The sequence below is a fragment of the Halichoerus grypus genome, chromosome 5 (genome assembly GCF_964656455.1).
Source record: "Halichoerus grypus chromosome 5, mHalGry1.hap1.1, whole genome shotgun sequence".
In the NCBI taxonomy this organism is placed as follows: Eukaryota; Metazoa; Chordata; class Mammalia; order Carnivora; family Phocidae; genus Halichoerus; species Halichoerus grypus.
In genome coordinates, this window is record NC_135716.1 from 5,118,890 (window position 1) to 5,140,951 (window position 22,062).

The following is a 22,062-nucleotide window of genomic DNA, read 5'->3' on the forward strand; positions in this document are numbered from 1 at the left end:
TAGGAGGTTAGAAAAGCAAGAGTAAAGGATAAGGAGCTTGAAGTTTTTCCTCCAAAGTACTAATTTAAGATTCCTAGCCATTTAGAAGCTCAGATCCTGCTCCACTGGAATGGTATTTATTGCATCCCACTAAAATGGAATGTGATACGTGCCCCAGTCGCACGATCCATGACCTCTAACCTCAGTGCCCAGACCAGTGGGGCTGGGTAGGTGGCTGGGAGAAAGGAAGAGAGGATGGACACACAGATGATGTATTGTCAGAGCCTGCTGAATGTTTCCTGAATGTTTTCTTGGCATGAGGGGATAAGGCAATGATTCTTACCACATTTAAAACTTGTTCCGATGCTCAACCAGTATGTGTGTCCCCAGGATACAGACCCACAGCCAGTTGTCTCTGGACATCCGAAACTCGGAGTACCTCACCACCATGCCCCCGCTGCCCGCGGAGTGCCTGGACATCGATGGCGACTGGAACAACTTGCCAGTTATCTTTGAGGACAGATATGTGGACTGCCCTGCAACAGGTTGGTCTTTGTTCTGGAAAGACTCAAGACTAAGGCTTATCGGTGGGTCCCGGTCAGTTGCCCTACTTATGTTCCAACAGCAGTGGAACCAAGTGAAGGAAGTGATTTGGCAGTTCATGGAGGAGATGCAAAAGCTCCGGCTAAGCTAGTTATTTAAGATGACCTTGTGTCAGTGCAATTGACAAATCAACGCAACAGAAGGGCAGCTCTGGTAGAGATCCCCTTCCTGACTCCCTCTGGGGTAAAATTCTACCAAGTGCCTTGGTGTTTTCACCTATGAAATGGGAACCAGATTCTCCCCTCACCATGAGCAGAGAATGGACATCCTTTCGTATCTCAAATATAAAGTCATTTCTCATTGAACTTTGGTAGCATTCAGTTCAGACTCCTGTGGAGTGCTTGCTTCATGCCACGAACCAGGCAAGGTATTCAAGAAAGTAGGCTGTAATCCCATCTGTGCGTATCTGTGCATTTGTATCGACATCGTGGTCTGTCTTGCTGGGCTGCACAGTGTGTTAGGGAACTGATAGGTCAGCGGGAGAGAGCCTGGTGCCCACGGGGCATTCTGTGGATGTTAGTCCTCTGTCCCCTCCCACAGCCCTGCTCATGGAAACCCAAAAGCTATCATAGCTGAAGTAGACCCACGATCCCTTAAAGAGCCAGAAAGTTGCCAGCTGGAAGTCTTACGTGTTTTATCTTTTGAATCCTATTAAAAACAAAACAAAACAAAAAACTTCATAAGCTCTATTTCACAGAGAGAAACTGAGGCACAGTGAATATAAATACATATTAAAGATCTGCCCTGCCATCTCTTTGTGAGGCGTTTCAAACCATGATGCTGGGATGCCCATCATTTAAATCATGCGCCACTTAAATTTCAGAGTTTCTGCAGGCAGAGATTTGTAGGATCTTTAAAAAAGAAAAAAAATAAAAATAAAAAAAGTCAAGGAGACATCCAAGGACAGTATAACTTTGTGATGGAGGGATGTTACTGGATTCTCAGTTGTGCCCTGACATCTAGCGTCAACACTGTGTATGACAGCAAGAAGGGGACGCACGCTAGAGAAGGCTGCCTACCCAGCTGGTCAAAAAAACACTTAGTACTTTGCACCAAGGCTGAGTGTGCGTGGTGTGTTTGTATGTGTGTGTGCTCATCTTCATTATAGTTATATACGATAGCTACAGAACACCTGAACAGGTAGGGAAGAAATTTACAATAAGCACTGGTGATCAGCTCCTCGGATTTACTACTTGGCTTCCTTGCAGAAAGTCTTCAGTCTGTTTTCCTTTACATATGAATAGACACCCTGATGGATGCAAATTTCAGTCCTGCAACTCAGGCATACAATTGCATTGCATGTCTTTATTTTTTATAAATCTTCCTATCCTCTGAGCCCATCCATTCTGCCGCACATGATGGGAAGTCAACCTTGGGCTTTCGCAGGCTTCCCTGCTGGCCCTTCTCTGCTGCCCTCAAGTCGGTGCTCTAGATTTAGATGTGGCTGGAGGCCATCTTCCTGGGGCCATCTGCCCCTGCAGGAGCCTCGAAGCCATGTATTGTCCGTCTTTGCCTGTCTTTCAGAGGCAGCATCTCTTTGAAGCTTCTGGAAGGTGCTTGGGACAGGGAACTTGGCTGAGTCTGTGACCCCAGCACTAAGGATCCCGTCTTCCCAGAAGGACCCCAAGGCAACTGCTCTCAGAGGATTGGCTGTCTCCCCAAGACTGCTCTCTACAGACCTCTCACCTGTTCGTTCCCTTTTCCCAAGACTACATCCCACTCAGAACTTCTCTTGACCTTCTTTGTTCCTTCACAGTGTGCTCTGATGATTCTTTAATCCCAGAGCAAAAGCATTAGCAAATAAAGAACTATTTCCCTTTTCCCCCAGGAACTGGTGACCTTAATGTAATTTCCAAGGAGGTCATCAGATTTGCATTCCGTTGTTTCAGTGTGGTGAAGAAAGGGAAATAAAAGAGTCCCATTTCCATATTAAAATAGTAATATTTATTCATGGTCTGCTACAGTTCCATGGGCTGGACACCTACTGTGTGCCAGACCCTTGCAAATCCTGTCTGTATTGTCTGTGATCCCTCCTCCCCGGGACCCCTCACTCTTCTGCCCCAAGGCAATTGAACCTTTTACCTAAGGGCCTTAACAGTTGACCAGACTGCCTCAAATGGAATCTTCGCTCCAACCATTAGTGACTGTGAAATTGGACAAAAGGAATTGTAATTTATATTCTGTAGGCCTACTGTGAGCAGTGGATAGGTCCATCCACGGAACGCTTAAGGCACAAAGGAAGTTATGAATGCATGTCAGCTGCTACTGGTCGTTAGTTTAGGACTAAAGCCATTCTCTTTGAATTAGATCCTCCACTACTCTCATTTTTCCACAGTTGTGGTAGTGAAGCTAGTGTTGTTATTTTGACAATCAGAGGCATCTTTCATCTCTGTTCCAAGAATTTGCCGATCTCCTGATGCCTGTAATATAAAGACCAGACTCCTCATTCATACAGGGCATTCAGGTAGGTCCATCCATATCGTGGCCTCCCTCTACCTGTCTAACCCCATGCCCGCCTCACGCCCCCGTTCACCCTAGCTCCATCCACACGAGATCTAACTGGTAACTGGCCAGAATGTGCACCCCAGGCTTCTGGGTCTTGGCCCTTGCTGTTCACTCTGCCTCATATGACTCATTAACTCCATCTCTGAAGAACCCAATTCATATTCCCCAGGATACAGCCCACATGCTTTAGGTAGGAGAGCCTACTCTACTGTACCTTGTATGCTTCCCAATATTTTGAAAATCCCTTAGAGACAGAGACTAATTCATCATTAAAACTGATCCCCACTTCCCCTCTCCCTAACCTGTGGCCTAGTATAGGGCTTTGTGCATAGGCCCTGCCAGTGCATTATTCATGGATTAAATAACATGGATGTTGCGGTTTTTTCAAACCAATATAAGCAGTTCGTGAGACTAATAGTCTTTGTTCTGCTGCATTTCTGTTCTATTCTCATTCATTTTATGAACACAGTTCACCATGTGGCAGCCGTGGTGTTAGCCGTGGACACACTGATATTCATACAACACAACCCTTCTTTCCAGTGGGGACAGGAAATGCACAAGTGAGTTGTATGGTGGTGACGGTGTTAGAGTATGTTTGTGTAGAGGGGATGCTGGGAGTTTGTTCAGAGAACATCTAACCTGCTGTTGGCTGTGGGAAACCTCCCCCAGAGGAAGGGACATTTGCTCAGTCTCTCAAGATCCCAAGAACATATCCACATAAGGAAGAGACCCATTCTTCCCCGATCTTTGTTCTAATCTTTGACCCAGCCATAAATTTCACCCCAAGGTGTGAGCTGGTGATATGGTTTGTAAGTATCTTAGTGATTCACTTCATAACTTCCAGTAGTGGTTATATTCCTTTAACTTCTATGAAAACCATTTGAAGAATTTAAAAGTTTTAAATAAAATAAAAGCCCAGTCCCTCTTTTTTTGTCTGGTGTATGTGGAAATTGAATAAACTATCAGATGGCTTTTTCAAGAGAGCTGTGGTACTGACAGACATGGGAGACACTTGTTTTCTTCCATTTAGGCTTTATTAGAAGGGAGAGAAAGAGAAAGAGATGGGGGGAGGAGCAGGAAAAGGAGGAGGAGGGGCAGGAGAAAGAGAGAAGACAAAAGAGAACAGAGAGACAGGATGAGAGAGATAATAGTTTACCGTAAAGAAAAATACGAGAAAGAAGGTCATGCTTTGACCCCGCCATCCTACCAGGAAGATCAGAGAGATCCGGGAACCTCTGTGGTCTGAATGCCATGCAGGATAATTGCCCTGGTGACAGAGCTCAAGCTTGGAGGGTTTCTCTCGCGAAGGCAGGAATCCGTCCTCCCCACGTGTTGACAGTTCATATCATGACTCTCCTGTGACCTAGGTCTATGAGGCCTGCTGGTTGCTATGAATCTGCCCTTCCTAGAGTTGAGGAAAGTGAGCTCGAAAGGGAAAAAAAAACTTATTTAAGTTCTGTCATTGTCCAAGGCCTCACGGCTGGTGGCTGCCGGCGTCAGGACCGGAAAACAGGCCTTCCTGGCTCCAAAGCTCTTTCTCCACTGTAAATACTGTACATGATATAGAGAAATGCTTTAATATTTATAAGTAGTAATTAAATTAAAACTGTTTTGGTAAGTAAAAGACCAATCATGAATTACAATATTTGACAGCTTTGCATTCACGCACGGTGATTCTGACACAAATTACCTGGTATTAGGTCAAACAGGTTGAGGGCACAGCCTCTGATAAGACTTCCCTCATGTCAGACACGAGCTTGGGGGTTCCTAGGCCACCTGTCCTCCTGACCAACTGGATACCAATTCAGGGGGTTCCACCCCCACCCCCGGTTCCATGATTTGCTGGAACAATTCACAGAACTCAGGAAAATGCTATGCCTATGATTACCATTTTAATATAAAGGATATAAATAAAGACCAGCCAAAAGAAGACACCTGTAAAGCAAGGTCTGGAAGGGTCTCAAACATGAAGGTCCCATGACCCCAGGCCTGGTCATCCTGGCAAATCAATGTGTATTGCCCACCGGGGAAGCTTACTCAAGCCCCAGAGTCCACAGATTTTATAGGGGTTTCATTATCTAGGCATGGCTGGTAGAATCATTGGCCGCATGATTGAACCACTCTCCCCAGAGGTCATACCGGTACTACCTGGCTCAAAGCCCCAACCAAATAGTTGGTCTTTCTGGCATGGCCAGCACCCATCCTGAGTCATCTCCTTAGCATAAACTATTAAAGGACTCGTATGAGTCACCTGGTTAGTATAAGCTTTTAAGGCCCACCACTAATAACAAAGACCGTTCCATCACTTGGGAAATTGCACAAATTCAGAGGTTGTCCCCTAGGAACCAGGAGCAGAGTTCAGCCAGATTATTTATTATACAGTCGGGCTTTTGCATAGTTTGTGGACATAGGTTCTGAAACTACAATACATTTTTCTTTCTTTCTTCTTTTTGTAGGGTACAATTTGAGTGCTTACCCTAATTTTGATGTTCCAACAACAAGTCCTGAAATAATGAATCTAAAAGACAGAGAAGAGGACCCTATTGTAAATAGAAAATCACCTTTTAGGGAAGACCTTGTCTTGCCCACCATGAAACCACCCCAAGTGGACTCTGATGAGGAAGTTATTAGGTGTCCGGAGCCAGATGACAACATAACCACCTCAAAATGTGTGGACATGTGCTCCGAATCTCAGGTGTATCTGACAATTGGTGAGTCCCAGAACAAAGCAGGTTTGCCTGAAGAGGAATGTTGGACTGGCCAGTGGTCTGATGTTGGAACACATCCACGGGCAGATGAGGACCTGCCCAGAAGGAGCCCAGGTCTGGAGGATGGCCAGGCCCCGGCACTCACCTACATTGATGTGAAATCTAGCAATAAGAGGCCTTGCAGTACTGAGCCCACAGTGGTCATTAGAGCTCAGCAGGAGAGTGGGCACTCTGCAGATAACTATGAATCACACACAGTTGTGCCAGGCCAAGAGGTAGCGGGCGGAGGTCGTCAAAATGCCATCCTTTCAGAGAAAATAACGCTCCATGAGTCAAGTACTCTGGGAAAAGTTGCAGACCAGGAGGGCAAGATGGCGCTGCTAAGTCTGAAGCTCATCCCCTCTGAGCCCTGTGATCCACTAAACTCGACTTTGAGGGATCCCTTGAATGTTAGGGCTTCCCCAAAGGACCCTCACTCAGAGGAGCAGGAGGAAGTGTCGGTGCTCTCTGGGGTCATCAAGAGATCTTCTTCCATCATCTCTGATTCAGGCATTGAGAGCGAGCCAAGCTCTGTTGCCTGGTCCGAGGCACGAAGCAGGGCCCTGGAGTTACCCAGTGACCGGGAAGTCTTGCACCATCTGGTTCGAAGACATGCTCTGCACAGGAACTCCTTAGAGGGTGGACACACAGAGAGCAATACGAGTTTGCCTAGTGGGATCCAGGCGTCTCTCACCTCCATTAGCTCTTTGCCTTTTGAGGAGGAAGAACGGGAGCTGGCACTCACCAAGTTGACCAAGTCTGTGTCTGCACCCCAAATCAGTAGCCCAGAGGGATCTGCTGAAGACGCGGACACCATGCAGCAAGGTGGAGGTCTTGCTGAAAGTCCAGCCGTACCCATGGAGAGCGTAGACTCCCTGGGATCCAGAATCCAGGATGCTGGGGCAGACCATTCCCTTGTTCAGGTGGTTCCAGCTGCCGACAGCCAGCAGGGCCCTGGTTACATAGACATCCCCAAAGGCACAGAGAGTCAGTTTGATCCTCAAGGGCCTTGTTACCTTGATGGCAGGACTGAGAACCCTCTGGGTGTTGAAACCAAAGGTCTTAATGTAAAAATACCACGTATCCTAGCACTTGAAAGCCCTAGGCATGGATCTTGTCCTAGAGTACTAACAGAGACCCCAGAGGGCATGCCTGAAGACTTGAATGTGGGGAAAGGTGCTCTTTCTGACAGCAGCATCTCAGATGATGAGACGATCGCCCACCATAAGGTGCCTGAATGGAGCTGTAGGGCAGCTGCTGATGCCAGCGGCCTGGGTTCCACGGGCGAGCAGAGCAGCTCACCACGCATCATTGATGATGCAGCAGTTAGCGAAGGAGCTCACGCTCCTCTGGAGGCTGGACATGAAGCAGGCACCGTGTGCTCTCCTGTGACTCACTCCATTCACTCCCAGGTTTTAGGAAACCAAGAGCCAAGGGCAGGCACTTCCGTCATGGCGTCCCACCTGAGCCCGGCGGAGACCTTCACTCTGGACAGCCTGAAGGCCGTGGAGGTCGTCAACCTGTCCGTGTCTTGCACTGCCACGTGCCTCCCTTTCTCCTCTGTGCCCAAGGAGACCCCTGCCCGGGCTGGGTTCTCTGCCAAGCAGACCCCGTTGCCCATCACTCATCAGCCCTTGGGTTCCTTTGCAGTGGTCTCTACGCATTCGAGCAAGTTGGAGGAAGAAGTCAGTGAGAGGATGTACAGGTAAGCCGACTGCTGGCTTACCCGCCCCCAGCACAGTTTTAGATTCCCCGCATATTGCTCAGGTTCATGCATACTCTTCCAGTATTGAGATAGGAGTTACTTCCTGATTTAGATAAAGTAATATATTTATGTCCTACAAGTCAGAGATGCAGAATAGTAGAGGTAAAATCTATCAGCAAGCCTTTCTCTCAATTACATCCACTGCGTAAGTTCTTCTGCACTTTTTTTGTGTACATCTCTGTTCTCTTCTTCTTATGCAAAAATAGGATGATTCTGTACAAACTGTAAGGTTTTTTTCTTTTTCTTTTTTTTTTTAAAGATTTTATTTATTTATTTGAGAGAGAGAGACTGAGAGAGAAAGCACATGAGAGGGGGGAGGGGCGGGAGGGTCAGAGGGAGAAGCAGACTCCCTGCGGAGCAGGGAGCCCGATGCGGGGCTCGATCCAGGGACTCCAGGATCATGACCTGAGCCGAAGGCAGTCGCCTAACCAACTGAGCCACCCAGGTGCCCTGTAAGGTTTTTTTCAACCTAACATATTGGGAAAGGTTCTATATGTACCATGATTTATGAACAAACTCCTTTAGAGAGGGATATTTGGGATTTTTTTTTTTTTTTTTTTAGTTTTTATTATGATAAACAACTCTGCTGTGAATGTCACTATATCTCTGTCTTCGCACATTTTGGGAGGGCTGTTCTTTAAGGGCCTTTGAGGAAATCTGCCTCAGATTTGGCTCCTCAGCCCTTTTGTGTGGTTCTTACTCATGTCATTCCTTGCATAATGCCAGAATCCATCCCTTCATCCTTGCGTTAGGTTTGTATTCATATTGCTCCCTCATCTATAAACTATATATTTGATTAAGTATATTATAGAATCCTTTTATTACTCTTCTGCAAAATGCTGAAGAGCTACGTATTAATGATTCCCATGAAAGAGATTGCACAGACAGGTAAACATTGGATCCCTCGCTTTATGAAGAACATGAAGTACCTAATATGCCTATGGCATCAGTTTAATAAATAGACAGCAAGCACTGACCAATGCCTGCTTGTAAGGTTACCGTCCTTACAGCCTAAGAGGGAGACAGAAAGATGAGAGGAGTGAACAAGGGTAGCTGGGTAAACAGAAGGGTTCCTGTGTATGCGCAGCTGAACCAGAAGAAGGACCCGATCTGGCTGGGGGCAGCGAGTGTGCCTAGAGACGGGGGCCAGGGGATACCTTTTAGAGGTGACTGCAGAGCAAATACGAGAGACACAGTGGTGATGGTGATGATGGGGATGGTAATGGTGGTGGTGATGATGGTGGTGATGACGGTGATGAGGCTGGTGCTGAGGCTGGTAATAGATCATGTTTCTTACTGTTTAATCAGTTTTAAGTACTGTTCTAAGCATTTTGCATAGACTGTGTCACTTAACACGCAGAATAACTTTATGAATTAGGTAATGCTGTATTCCCCTTTTACAGTTGAGGATACACAATGCAGAGATTTTAAGTGGTTGGCCCACAGCTAGTAAGAGTCAAAGCTGAGATTCTGACCTTAGCAGTCAGACTCCTGAGTTCGTGCTCTTAATCACCACCTTGTCTGATAATCGGGCAAAGATTGTGATAACCCAGTGGGAAACCCATTTCAGACAGACCTGAACGCACCCAGGCACGGAAGTAAGCAAACTTGATTCAGGCAGGGAATCCTGAGAAATGTGTTCTCTCTGGAGGCTGGGAGATGCTGCTGGGAAGCAGGTGGAGGCCAAGCCATGGTAGCCCGTGCACATAGAAATCTGCAGAACCCAAATCACACAAAACTTTTCCTGGAATGCTCTCCTGCCTCCTGGCTCAGAAAAACCATCCCTCACCAGCATCTCCTGAGGCCTCATATTCTGCCTTTGCTGCTCGCAGATACTTCCTTGTAGATGTTCATCACTCCCACGTCCCAGCCAGCTCAACTCATCTCCTGCTCAACACGGCATACACAGTGTGGCTTCTGATTAATTAGTGTATTCTCCAGTTTTTATCAGGCCAAAGAAAAATTTAAAAAAGAACTGAAGATTGATGGATTTCTGTACAGTGACTTATCTGTACTAGCTTCTGATATACCGTATTTCCCACCAGAGGAAGAGGAAGAAAATTTGGAAGATGGGATTCACCTGGTAGTCTGTGTCCATGGCCTAGATGGTGAGTCCCCAGAAAAGTTTCCTCCTCAAAATTCTGTACTGTAGACAATTTATAACATTTATGAAAGAATTTAAGTCAGGTACTTGTTCAACAGTGTTATTAGCAACCATGGGTTGGCAGCATCCTGGGTCTAGGGAAATGGCCTGGCCTTGTTCCCAAGGAAGAGATCTATCTCTCTGGCACAAAAATCTGTTGAGCAAATGAAATTCATAAATGAATGCAATGATGCAGTAAAGGAATAAATAGAATAAATAAATAATGGAATGGATGAAAAAATGGAATGAATAATGAAACTAATGAACAAAAATAAAAGAAGGAATGGAGCGAGTGGGTGGATGGATGGGTGGATGGATTATTGGAATGAAAATGTCAAGGGATGCATGAGTCAAAAGCACAAGGGAAGAAACGGAGTGGAATGAATATGGATTCATGTGGGACGGGCTCAAGCTAGTGGCCCAAACTGTTTTGTTGCCTATTTTTATTCTTTTCTCACTTATGGGGCAGTTTTTGCATATCAGATACTGTACCAAGTTCTGGGATTGCAGAGACCAACATGGTTCCTGACCTTAAAAAGTTCTTAAATTAGTGAGATCAGTAAATATGGACTGAGAGCTGAATGCTACAAAAGATACCAGTACTATAGAGGTCCAGGGGAAGAGAGAAGAGAGTGGGAAGGGCTCCTTCTCCCCGCCCTGCCTCCCAAATGACTGAGGCCCCAGTGTCAGCTTTCTTTGGGTTTCTCAATCAGTCCTAAGACTCTGTAAGATATAGAACTTACCAGCTCTGCTGGAAGATCTTGAGGTCCCAGCTCAGCCTGGACCAAATGCAAGCACTTGGTCCTGCTTGCCCTTGTGAATTCTAGCCTCTCCCCAACTGGCTGAAAAGGAAGTGATCCGATCAGCTGGAAGTACGGGCATCTGAGTTCTCCTCAAGCTCAAGTTTACATCATAACTGATCTGAAAACTGTAATGTGGAACATGATTTCTGGAAGCATCTTGACATCCACTTTATATGGATTCCAGTGCATAACTAATGTCAGAGAAGGGAAAGGACTTCTCTAGGGCTTCACAGGTGATAAGTGGCGAAACCTGTGCTCACTGTCTTCTGGTGATCATGTAGTAGGGAGTGGTGGTGTGTTATGCTTCCAGGGCACACTGTTCTTTATACCCTGAATTCCCAATCCAGGGGCGAATGCATTTAGCTGTCTGGCTGTATGCCGTGGATACCGGGACACTCGGTCAATAGGTCTATTTGGTGAAGTGTCAAATAATCCAGTGGTAAATGATACATTCTAGATGAGGAGGAAGGGGAGGAGAAGCAGCATTGGTCTATCACTCAGGGGCCAGGCACCCTTCTGGATGCTTAACATCCTTTAAGGTCATTGATCCTCACAATAGCTCTGCAGAGTAGGTGGTGTTATTGTCCCATTGTAACTGGGGACACTGCGTAAGAGGCCAGCTAAGTAACTTGTGTAAGTTCCCACAGCTAATGTGGTTGAAGCCAAGGTGAAAACCCAGCTGTCAGAGCTCCAGAGCCCATGGTTTCATTCTGCCTTATGCCAACAAATTCATCTCTTCACCATCCAAACCATCGTCCTCGTTGCTGTTTGAGTCATCTTCTAAAAATCTTACCAGATCTGGTCGTGCCGATCCATTACTAAAAATCTTTCTTTGTAGCTCTCAGAAAATAAAATAAACTTCTGTCTTAGAAAACTCCTGTGTTCTGAGCCTCCCCACTATCATCTCCTACCCTTTCCCTCCTGGGATTCAACCTCATGCCTTTCCCAGAGATGCATGCCATCCCACACCACTGTGTCTAGTCACCCCGGGCTCGCTGTCTGGTGAGCTGTCCCTACTCAGCGTCAATGTCCCTGCTTCCCAAGTCCCAGCTGTTTACATACCTTTCCCCAATTTTGTTCCACCAGGTACCTTGTCCTGGTATTTCAAAATTTGTATTGAAATTGGCATAGTTTTTGAATATATTTAAAAAAAAAGAAACTTCAAATCACCACCACAAGTGAAATACTAAAATCTGTTGGCACACATGAAGAGTAATACTAAAAATAATTATAATGATATGAAAATAATCTTACTGAAGTTTGACCCCACTGTCAGAAGACTGGGCTTTTGAGACTCACTTTTCTCTCTTAAAAGATAAAAAGCTACTGAAGACATACTTGTGGGTTTTTTTTTTTTTTTTTTTTTAAGATTTATTTATTTATTTTAGAGAGAGAGAGAGAGAGAACGGGGGAGGGGCAGAGGGAAAGAATCTCAAGCAGACTCAGTGCTGAGCATGGGGCCTGATGTGGGCTCCATCTCACCACCCTGGGATCATGACCTGAGCTAAAATCACGCGTCGGATGCTCAACCGACTGAGCCACCCAGGCGTCCCTGAAAACTTCCTTGTTTTTTAACTGGGACTTGCAATTGGAAGTCCTGCAAGAAAGACAAAGAATGACTTTCTCCTCAGCATGATGCCCTTTTAACACAGGTGTTGTGGATGACTTAGCTTCATATCATGCATGACCAGCGTGCCCTCTTACTTATCTGATATTAAATTAAAACGAGAAATAGTCTCAGTGTGTCCGTTAAGATGAGAAATCTTGTCAGGCCACAGACTTTATTTTTGTCCACCATGCATGTTGGAGAGGGAGGTTATGAAGACAGGGCAGCTTTGGCAGTGTTTGTGCTAGGTCCGAACCCAGAACCGGCAGTTACAGCGTTATCGGCTAGGCAAACAGCCACCAAAAACAGAGCCGATACCACACATAGGTTTCTCTTGGCGACTTCTCTGGTTCAGTGTACCAATGTCCAGATGCTGCAGAGTTGTACAGGACCCATTTGTTCAAGTTTCAGTTGCAAGGATATATTTATATTAACAGAGAACTGAAGAAGTTGATAACTTCTTCACACACAACTCTTCAGGATGTGCCAAAGGCCCAAGATTTGTGTCCTTGCAAATATTCTCAGTGTAACACCTTATCAAATCCTATTTTCTGAGAAAGTTTCAAGTTTCACTCAGTAGCTGAAGGGGAGGGAGGGGACCATTATCATTCCTTATTTAGACTCCTCAGGCTAAGTATAAACACTTGCTGCTTTTCTTTTAGGGCCAGTAGGTCACTTTAAATAAGAACCACAACAGGACCAAAGAGCCTAATTTTATCATCAGAAATGAACAGAAAGAATAAAATTTAACTTATAACACAAAATAGAAACCTTTCCTAAAAGAACACGAGCATTTCGTGGCTGTGACCCCCCAGGTTTGGGCCTGTGCTCTGCGGACCACCATCACAGGGGGCGTGTGGGGTGTCGGGTCATCCTTACTGGTTAGGGATACCCTCACATCCTGTAGTTCTCCCCACTTCCATGTGGCACTCCCACCATCCTTTGAGTCAGTTGGTAGTTTCATGAAGAAGGATATAAGCTGTTTGTAAACTATATCACTCACAGTTCCACAAACTACTTTGAAATTCTGGTTGTATGGGAAGGTAGGTCCCCTGTCTGTCCACTGACTAGCTTCTAACTCCCGACTCTACAGGGATCCCTTTGAGGAATAGACCAAAAATTCAGTACGATGCAATCTACCCCCAGAGCCTGCATGAAATCTACGTTTAAAAATCCTTGACTCTGAAGCTCATTGGGTTATAGCAGATCCATCCTCTGGATGATCTTACTGCAGGTGCTACAAGGATGCTCTGCCATTAGCAGTGGCCTCAGATTCCTTAGCTGTCATAGCTCTGTCCTGCGGTCACGGTGGGTCAGGTGGCATCCATGGAGTTGGCACAGTCATGACTCTTGCTCCCAAGGGCGATCCTTACTCTATCGCACATAACCGTGCCCTGCCTGGCCCATCCGGGGTCTTGCTGGCTGCCTGTGGATGGCACAGCTGGTCTTTGTATGAAGCGGGAACTTGAAGAGGGGACATGTAGATTGTGGGGCATGTAGACATAGAGGACATATGGATGTTGGGACATGTAGACATCAGCCACCCCGTGCGCCCCGTGCAGCATGTCCTCACTGAACAGAATTGGCTGTAGAAGAGGAGGGGGCAGTGTGTTTTCGGCTGTGCTGTGCGTGGAATGTTCACGAGCCACATGTTTGTAGATCAGGGAGAAAGTCCACTGAGGTAGGACTGCTTGAAAGGCCCTGACCTTGTGTCGGGGGGCGGGGGGAGCCTAGGACCGCTAGGATGGGCTCGTTTCCACTGCTTTTATTATCTGCTCAACGAGAAAATGGAAAATTGGGGGATGGGAGAAGAGGGGGACCTAAATCCCTTGTGTGTCCATTTTGATATGAGTAACTATGGGTCTGGGGCGGGGTTATCTGTCGTTTTTAGGGAACAGTGCGGACCTCCGCCTGGTAAAGACTTTCATAGAACTGGGACTTCCTGGAGGAAAGCTGGACTTCCTAATGTCTGAAAAGAATCAGGTATGACAACAAAAACATCAGGACTGAGAGTATCCCTGAGCCGTGTCTAGAAGAGCCTCCTAAAGTCACCCTGATAATCTGTGGACACTCCCACAGAAGGGGACCCTGCCAAAGAACACTGGATGGTCCAGAAAGATAAAACTCATTATTTCCTTTTGGGAAGGTGAAGAAAGAGTAAAAAGTGGGGACATGTGGGTCAGGTGGCCAGGGCACTTGGGGGGGGGTGACAGCTTGGATCATAAATGGTTTGGGGGTCCATGGGTCTCTACTGGGCAAAGGGGGCTGTCACAGGCCTAACCCAGCCCTTGTGATGCAGCCCTCGTGGCAGAGGGATTTGACTGGGGTACCTAGGGACTACTGGACTGGGTCTAGACAGAAGTAATGAGCTGGTGAGTGTGGGGTGGTCACTCAGGAAGGATTGTGTCCCATGACACGTTGTCATTACAGCTTAAAAGTTGTAAATCTCATAAGCATGTGCATTTCCAGTACATCCCTTAAAAGCACCCTGGCTGGTGAGTTCCTGGTACCATTTTTTAAACTTACTGTGTCTTCCAGCACATTTCTCATCAAGGTCAACTCAGGCCTTATAATTATTACCATTGATTCAATAATTCATGTTAAATTCACAGTATGTAGCTGAGGAGATGGGGTCTGAGATGCTGGAGCGTAATGAACACAACAGCATCTGTCTTCACTGTGTTGTAAATGGTATAAGCCTGACACTGGTGTGAGGAGTAGGCTGCCTTATCCACCTGCAGGACTCGAGAGGAGACAGGCTCGCACTGGAAAGTGCAGCCCCAGGCACAGGTCCTGTGGGCAGGAGAGCGCGCCTGCTGGCCTGCAAGCATGGGTCTCTCTTACTCCGTGGACACTGAGAAGTGACCGGAGTGCTCCATCTCTGTGGTGTCTCTAGGACCGTTGAGTGGCAGGTGACAGTGAGCCACAGACCCCCTCTTCACGCCTTCTTCCCCACCCTGATGAATGCTCATGAGTCCCCTTGTCCACCTTTGTAGCTTGGCACTCAGCACAGTTCCAGGTAGCCCACGACCCTGAAGGACAACTCCACTTATGAGAAAGTGTCTTTTATGTTGGCCCCAAATCTCTCTCCCTGTGGTTCCCATCGGTTTCCAAAAGTTCATCCTTGAAGGCATATCTACCAATCTAGTATGTCTTCCTCATGTCTGCCCTTCCAGATTTTCAAGGTCACATCTGATGTTCCTCCTCTTCCTTTTCTGCATGCATCCTCTGACCATCCCTGCTGAGTCACGGATGGCTTTGGAACCTGCTCTGGACGTGGCCTGGTCGCGCAGTCCCGAGGCTGTGCTGGGAAGACAGCAGGGTTTCGGGGCCGGGCGGGCTTGGGTGTGAGTCCTGGGGGCACGGGCTCACCCTTAGAGCCCAGTTCCTCCCGGTACCGTGGGGCCGGCAGGCCGCAGGCAGGTGCGGCCCCTGGCGCGTGATGACGTGTCCGTCGGTGCCATGGACCTGCTGCTCTTGCCCACCAGCTTCTCCCATCGGTTTCCAGCCAGCCTTCTGACAGGATTCTCCAGCGTCCTGAGCCTCTTCCTGAGAGCCCCAGTCTATGGGCCCCTTTCCTTGGTGCTGAACCCCCACCTGTTACCCCAACGTCGGGCTTAGGCACACTCCCAGAATGTGCCACCATGGAAGAAGGCGGGCTTGTGCACAGAGCCTGGCCTTGCTGTGACCCCACCCAACCTACACCCGTTCCCTCTCTCTTCTTCCAGATGGACACATTTGCGGATTTTGATACCATGACGGATCGGTTGTTGGATGAGATCATTCAGCACATCCAGTTGTACAACCTCTCCATATCCCGAATTAGGTAAAAGGAAACCACAGGTAGTTAATGCTGGGGGAAGAGGAAAGGCATTTCTGGGTGTTGGTTGTAGACAAGTTCAGCATGCTGCCTTCTGTCTACAACCTTCAGAAGCTAACTTGTGACTTACTGGAGTAGGTGACTTTCAGAGCAGGAGTGAGTGGCGGAAAAGGAGCATTTCATAGCTCAGTAGAAAGGGAACTGGACTTCAACACAGACCCCTAGGTTTGAATTGCTCTTCTAACACTCACACATCTGAGGACTGACTCTACCATGCAGCCTCTCTCAGGCTTTCTAAACCTCTGAGCCTCCATTTCCGCGCCTGCTAGGTGGGATAAGCACCAGCATCTGGTGGGGAACAGCAGAATGCATCACCTGCCCCATAAGAGGACTTCAGTCCACACTCATTCAGTCCTTCCACTCTGAAATGAGCTTGGCCGGAATGTTTCCTGATTTAGGCGAGAGCCAATGGCTTGTGTTTTTTGTGTGCTTGCAGTATGTGGACAGAGCGGTGAGGCCACATGCCTCAGTCCTTTGAGGCCCCAGAGATAAAATATCTGTTCTTTATTTGACAAATGAGAAGGGAGAGGCCTATGGAGATGGAGTGAAAAGCTAGGTAAAGCCATTTCATAGACAAATGTTCATTTCCTTTCTCGGCCTGTTTTGTGCTCACCATGAGCAGAGCCATGGACCCTCATGTAATAGGGTTTCCATAAACAGGTATTCAGTTTGAAAATAACGCTGCGTTGGGTCCTCAGATGTGTGAGTCACAGTGTGACTGGAGCAGAGCATGCAGGAGGGGCATCCAGTGGCGCGGGCCGGCAGCGGGCGACTCCTTACATTTGCAGGGATGGTGGGCAATGAATAAAATCGCAGAGGGAGTCAAACGTCAGGTCGTGAGCGGCCTCATCAGCCAGGCCAAGGAAGTGGGGTTTCATCCTGGGAATGGCTAGGGCCCCCCAGCGGCTGGAGATGAGACACAGACCACAGGCGGGGCTGCTCTCAGAACTCAGAGCCCGGCCACACGCCCGAGCTTCTCTTAGGACCACACCGGGCGGCAGAGGCCTCGTGCCCTAGGTCTCTGTCTCAAGCTCACTGTGGCCAGAGGCTGGAAACCCAGGGAGGGTGGGCTGGCAGCCCCCATTTGCTTTGCCAGATCCCCTGAGTCAGGGTGGGGGATGGCGGGACCCCTCGGTGCTCCCCAGTGCACCAGCTGGCCTCCCACGGCCACGCTCACGTGCGGTTCTGTTCTGTCCTAACAGCTTCATCGGCCATTCCCTTGGCAACATCATCATCCGGTCGGTCCTCACGCGGCCCCGGTTTCGGTATTACCTCAACAAACTCCACACATTCCTGTCGCTGTCTGGGCCTCACCTGGGGACACTCTACAACAACAGCACCCTGGTTAGTACAGGTAAGACTCCCCCGAGCCCGTCCCTCCTCACAGTCCATTCCGGGCAGAGGGAAGATGAAAGCCCAGCAGAGGTTCTTCTTGATGGAATCTTGTGGTTTGGAGGCTCTTCATGGGACGCTGAGCAAAGAGAAAGAGGGCCTCTCCCGTGTGAGTCCAGTGATCAGACTAGATGCCACCGAGATCTCGTCTGTGAACGGAAGGGTGATGCCCTGGGGTCCTGACTGGACAAGATCGAGCAGGCACAGGAGTGGGGAGGAGGGAGCAGGGGCGTCTCGGTCTGCTCAGGCTGCTGTAAGGAATCGCCATGGACTGCGTGACTTCAGACAACAGAAGTGTATTCCTCGCAGCCTGGAGGAGGTCCTGCTTCATGGGCACCTTCACTCAGCCTGCGGCAATGGGCCTTGAACCACGGCCCTGCCATGGCGAGCCGGAGGCTGAGTTCTGACCCAGACACCTGGGGGACGACTCTGGCCAAGACATTTTCATCCCTACGCAACTTAGACTATTCTTATTTAAAAATAAGAGTATTTTTAAAATGGAGTTAGTGTGTGTATGTATGTCTGCTTGTGTATATGTATGGATGCGTTTATGATCTTTAGGTATATGTATGTGTGTAGATATGCATATCTATAAATGTGTATATTATTTCTGTGTGTGTGTGTGTGTGTGTGTGTATCAGAATTGTCGAAGATTAAGCAGGAAAAGGAAGGAAGAAGTTGACTAACATGTATGGGAGGTCAGCCAGAGCCGGATTCTGTACTTCTTGCCGGAATGGAATGACACGGCCTGCAGCTTTGAGGCCCTCAAAATTTCCTGTCAGGTTAGGAACACCATGGAGAGTAAAGAAGCAAGGCTCAATGAATCTTGGACAATGAGCAGAATTTCTAAGATAGTGAATGGTGGGACAAGTGTTTTGTGCAGAAGAAAACAGTATGTATAATAACATAGAAGCAGGCGACAGGTGGCTTTTTATGACAGGAATACAGGCTGAGCTAGAGGAACAGAAGATGACCATGAAGTGCTCAGCCAAAGCCTGATGATGAAGGGCCTCCCGTGACATGCTGGTCTCTGTAGGAGCCACCACCATGGCAGCCCAGGGAGGGCGTCAGGTCTCATGGAATAACAACTAGTTTATTAAATCGTACTCCTAACAAAGACTTCAGTGGTCCCTGATTGCCCCCAGTCCATTAGGTGGCATCTGGACCACCCCAGTAAGCTCCCACTCCCTGCCTGTCTCCCAGCCCCTGCACCCTGAACTTGCCTGACACCCCGGGCAGACTGGGCTGCTTGCCTTCCTCACTGAGGCAGGTCAGAGCTCTTTGTCTGCCTTTAGGTTATTTTAAGGACATTATTTGAAATGTTGGTCATAACAAGTGGAAGACCATTCCTTTGCCATTCTCTCTGTCCCCACAAACCAGGGAAGCCATCACTGGACAGAAACACATGATTGAAACCACATCTAACCTTTTTCATACTTATAATCTTGCGACATGACAAAAAGAACTATATTGCATTCATTTCCTTGCATTTTTGTCACACTCACTTTTGTCGTGGTGACGCAATACTCCTCAGCATTGGTGCTGGTGTAACCAGGGTCAGGGATGGACTCTGAAGTGGAAGGTTCTTTCAGTTTTTCTCCATGCGACGCAGATCTGTAAGGAGCATCCATATATACGGCTTTGTGTTTGGGATTGCTTCCTTAGGCTGGATTTATGAGGCGAGGTCGAATGGGTCAAAGGGTACAGAAGTATCATGACTCCTAATGCCAGTCACAATATCATTTTGCAGGATGATTTTATATCCCTGCCACAAGTACATCATAAAAATTTTCCTCTAACTTCCTAAGAATTTGTTGAAGTGCCTATTACTCTCTTATATTAAAATTAACTAAAAACCACAGTTTCATATTAATCTCTCCCCAATTATTTTTGCTCTCTTTAGGTTATATTTTTGATTTTTGTTCTGTTTCATTTTGGTCTTTCTAGGCTTGTGGCTTATGCAGAAATTAAAGAAATCCGGGTCCCTTCTGCAGCTGACCTTCAGGGATAACGCTGATCTGCGCAAATGTTTCCTCTACCAACTAAGCCAGAAAACAGGTGAGCGCCTTCCTCCGCGGCATGCTGCTGTGGTCACAAGTGTGAGCTGGAGGTGCAGCCCTGAGACCCCAAATCGCTCCACCACTGCGTCGATGCGCTCAGGGAAGGGTTTAGTCAGGAGGTGCAGCGTGCACAGACTCTTCCGCTCACAGGGAGGCTGCCAGCTACCCCCGAACTCAGCTGCTCCCGAGAAGGGCGTCCCAGGTGCGCCAAGGTGTGCGTAGAGACCACCTCTACACGCAGAAGCTGTAGCTTCTCCTTCCCGCCAAGCTTTCAATGCCCTGATCGCAAGCCCACACGCTGCGTGCCCACACACTGCTCCTTCCCAGGTACAGATCCACCCACAAAAGGGGCAGGTGTGCACCGTTCATTTAGGTTGATACCGCAGGGGGAGACGGGGGTCCTTCCCAGGCAGGGCTGAAGTCACGCCTTCACCCACGCTGTGATGGCAAGTGCACAGGGCTCTTGGAGACCCTGCCTGTGCTGTGGGAACAAGCAGAGGGTAGCAGTGGTCTGTGTGTCCAGCCTCTGTCCCATGTCACCGTCTCCATCATCCTATGAACACCACCCCCGCTGACATCCCTCCACCTCTCTGAACATGAGACCCAGGCAAGTCCTTACCCAGTGTGTCTCTGTGCCAAGCTGAGCTTTCAGGAGTCCCCCAGGGGGAAAAGAGGGAGGAGGATTGGGCAGAGGGGAAGCTGGAGGGCAGTGTGGTCACCGCAGAGAGCCCAGGAGCTGGGGCGACCTCGCAGAGTAGGGTGAGGGGCTGGTCTTCATAGCCCTGCCCTGCGTCCGCCAGTCACTGAGGCAGGCTGGCCCCCAGCAGGTGGTCTTGGGAGGCCAGAGGTCCCACCGGGGTGCAGGGGCACGGGGCTGAGGGCCGTGCAGGCAGAGGGCCTGGGGGGCACGCTGCAGTGTCTGTCTGCAGGCCCGTGCTGGGCTCTGAGGACGCAGGTCCGTGCCGTGCTGTTTAGCCTCCCTGTCTACAGCTGCAGGCAGGGAGGCACGTTCGGAGGCCGTTTTCCTCCATCGGGGACAGGATGAGCCCTGCAGTTAGGAGCTGTCCCCATTGTTGAGAAGGAGGAGCAGAGTCCTTGCTTTATTCCTCATGGACTCCTTAGCGCTTGCCACCCAGAAAGGCCCCTTTGTCACCTGCGTGCTGCTCCCTCCCCCCGTCGAGAGGAGCTTGCCCCCCCGCGTCTCTTTAGCTTCTGTGGCCGAGGAGAACAGGGCTGCACCTTCTCTCTGAGATACGGAAGCGACACTGCAAAACCCACAATGCCACAGCTAGCTGGTCTTCCCCCTTCCCCTCTCTGTGCTCCGTGTGCAGAGCTGGGGGTGTCCTAGTACCACCCGACCCGGTAACAAGCACCCTCCTGGCTCGTTGCAGGTCTGCAGTATTTCAAAAATGTCGTGCTCGTGGCTTCTCCCCAAGATCGCTATGTGCCATTTCATTCAGCCAGGATCGAAATGTGTAAAACTGCCCTCAAAGACAGACACACAGGTAAGCCACATTTAATTATTATTATTATTATTATTTTTTATTTTTTTACCGACTTTCTGATTTAAAAAGCACAAGTAAATTCGAGAAATTGCCAGTGCCTACGAGGGCACAGGGGCTGGCCCGCCGGGCACACCCGGAGCTTTTCTCCGGATCCCGCCGGCCCCTTTCTGCTGGGGCTTCACCTGCGCCCCCCTCCCCCAGGGCCCGTGTACGCGGAGATGATCAACAACCTCCTGCGCCCCCTGCTGGACGCCAAGGACTGCACTTTAATCCGGCACAACGTGTTCCACGCGCTGCCCAACACTGCCAACGCCCTGATCGGCCGGGCCGCGCACATCGCCGTGCTGGACTCCGAGCTCTTCCTCGAGAAGTTCTTCCTGGTGGCGGGGCTCAACTACTTCAAGTAGCGGCGGGGGGCGGGGGGCCGCGGAGGCTTAGCGACCCCTGAGCGCGCTTTAGCCTGGACCTCCTTCGCAGCCCTCTGCCACTCCAGACGGAGCCCGGAGAGGCAGGTGCCGAGGCCAGGAGGGGGGGGGGGGGGGGCGGCCGTCCCAGGTGCTTCCGTTTCGGAGGCGATTTGGGAAAGCTGAACCCCTCCACGGTAGTGTCACCTGGCGAGACGTTGCCCGAACGTGTCCGACCACCTGGAGTCTCTTTCAAGATGCTTTCTAGGAGAAATATGACAAAATAAAGAAACAGAGTCCTTGGGGTCGGTGAGCCCACCTTTTCCCCCAGCGCGGGCTCACCGAGTCCGCTCCAGTTTCCCCAGATCTGTCCGGTATGTTCCTAGCTCATAAGCTTTATCATTCTGATTAAATTAAGTGCATACAAGCATTTCAGAACTCAGGTGAACCTCTGTGTGGAAGTGGGACATATTCGTGTAAATATAACCCTTAATAGATTCCAATGTGCCACTTGCTCAAGACAACGTGATGCCCACACGATCATTCTCTCATGTTTTCTCAACAGGGGGCAAAGGAATGCTTTGTACACTCCAATTCTAGTTTATGAACAGCAAGGGGTGGGGCGATTTAAGGTGTGTGGGGGGAGAAAGGCGATGCTCCTGATAAATGC

General features: G+C 48.8%; 1 protein-coding gene across 2 annotated transcripts in view; it reads left to right on the plus strand.

Annotated features, from left to right (window-relative positions):
* Positions 1-21,403, plus strand: part of FAM135B (family with sequence similarity 135 member B) — a 274,207-nt gene extending 252,804 nt beyond the window's left edge. For both annotated transcript variants that reach the window (XM_036089386.2, XM_078071970.1), the window contains 9 exons: positions 370-524; positions 5,544-7,539; positions 9,541-9,707; positions 14,043-14,134; positions 15,880-15,977; positions 17,234-17,385; positions 19,371-19,481; positions 20,875-20,988; positions 21,190-21,403. In XM_036089386.2, coding sequence (XP_035945279.2) covers positions 370-524; positions 5,544-7,539; positions 9,541-9,707; positions 14,043-14,134; positions 15,880-15,977; positions 17,234-17,385; positions 19,371-19,481; positions 20,875-20,988; positions 21,190-21,395 — 3,091 coding nt within the window. In that variant the 3' untranslated portion in view covers positions 21,396-21,403. The remainder of the gene's footprint in view (positions 1-369; positions 525-5,543; positions 7,540-9,540; positions 9,708-14,042; positions 14,135-15,879; positions 15,978-17,233; positions 17,386-19,370; positions 19,482-20,874; positions 20,989-21,189) is intronic.
* The last annotated feature ends 659 nt before the right edge of the window (positions 21,404-22,062 follow it).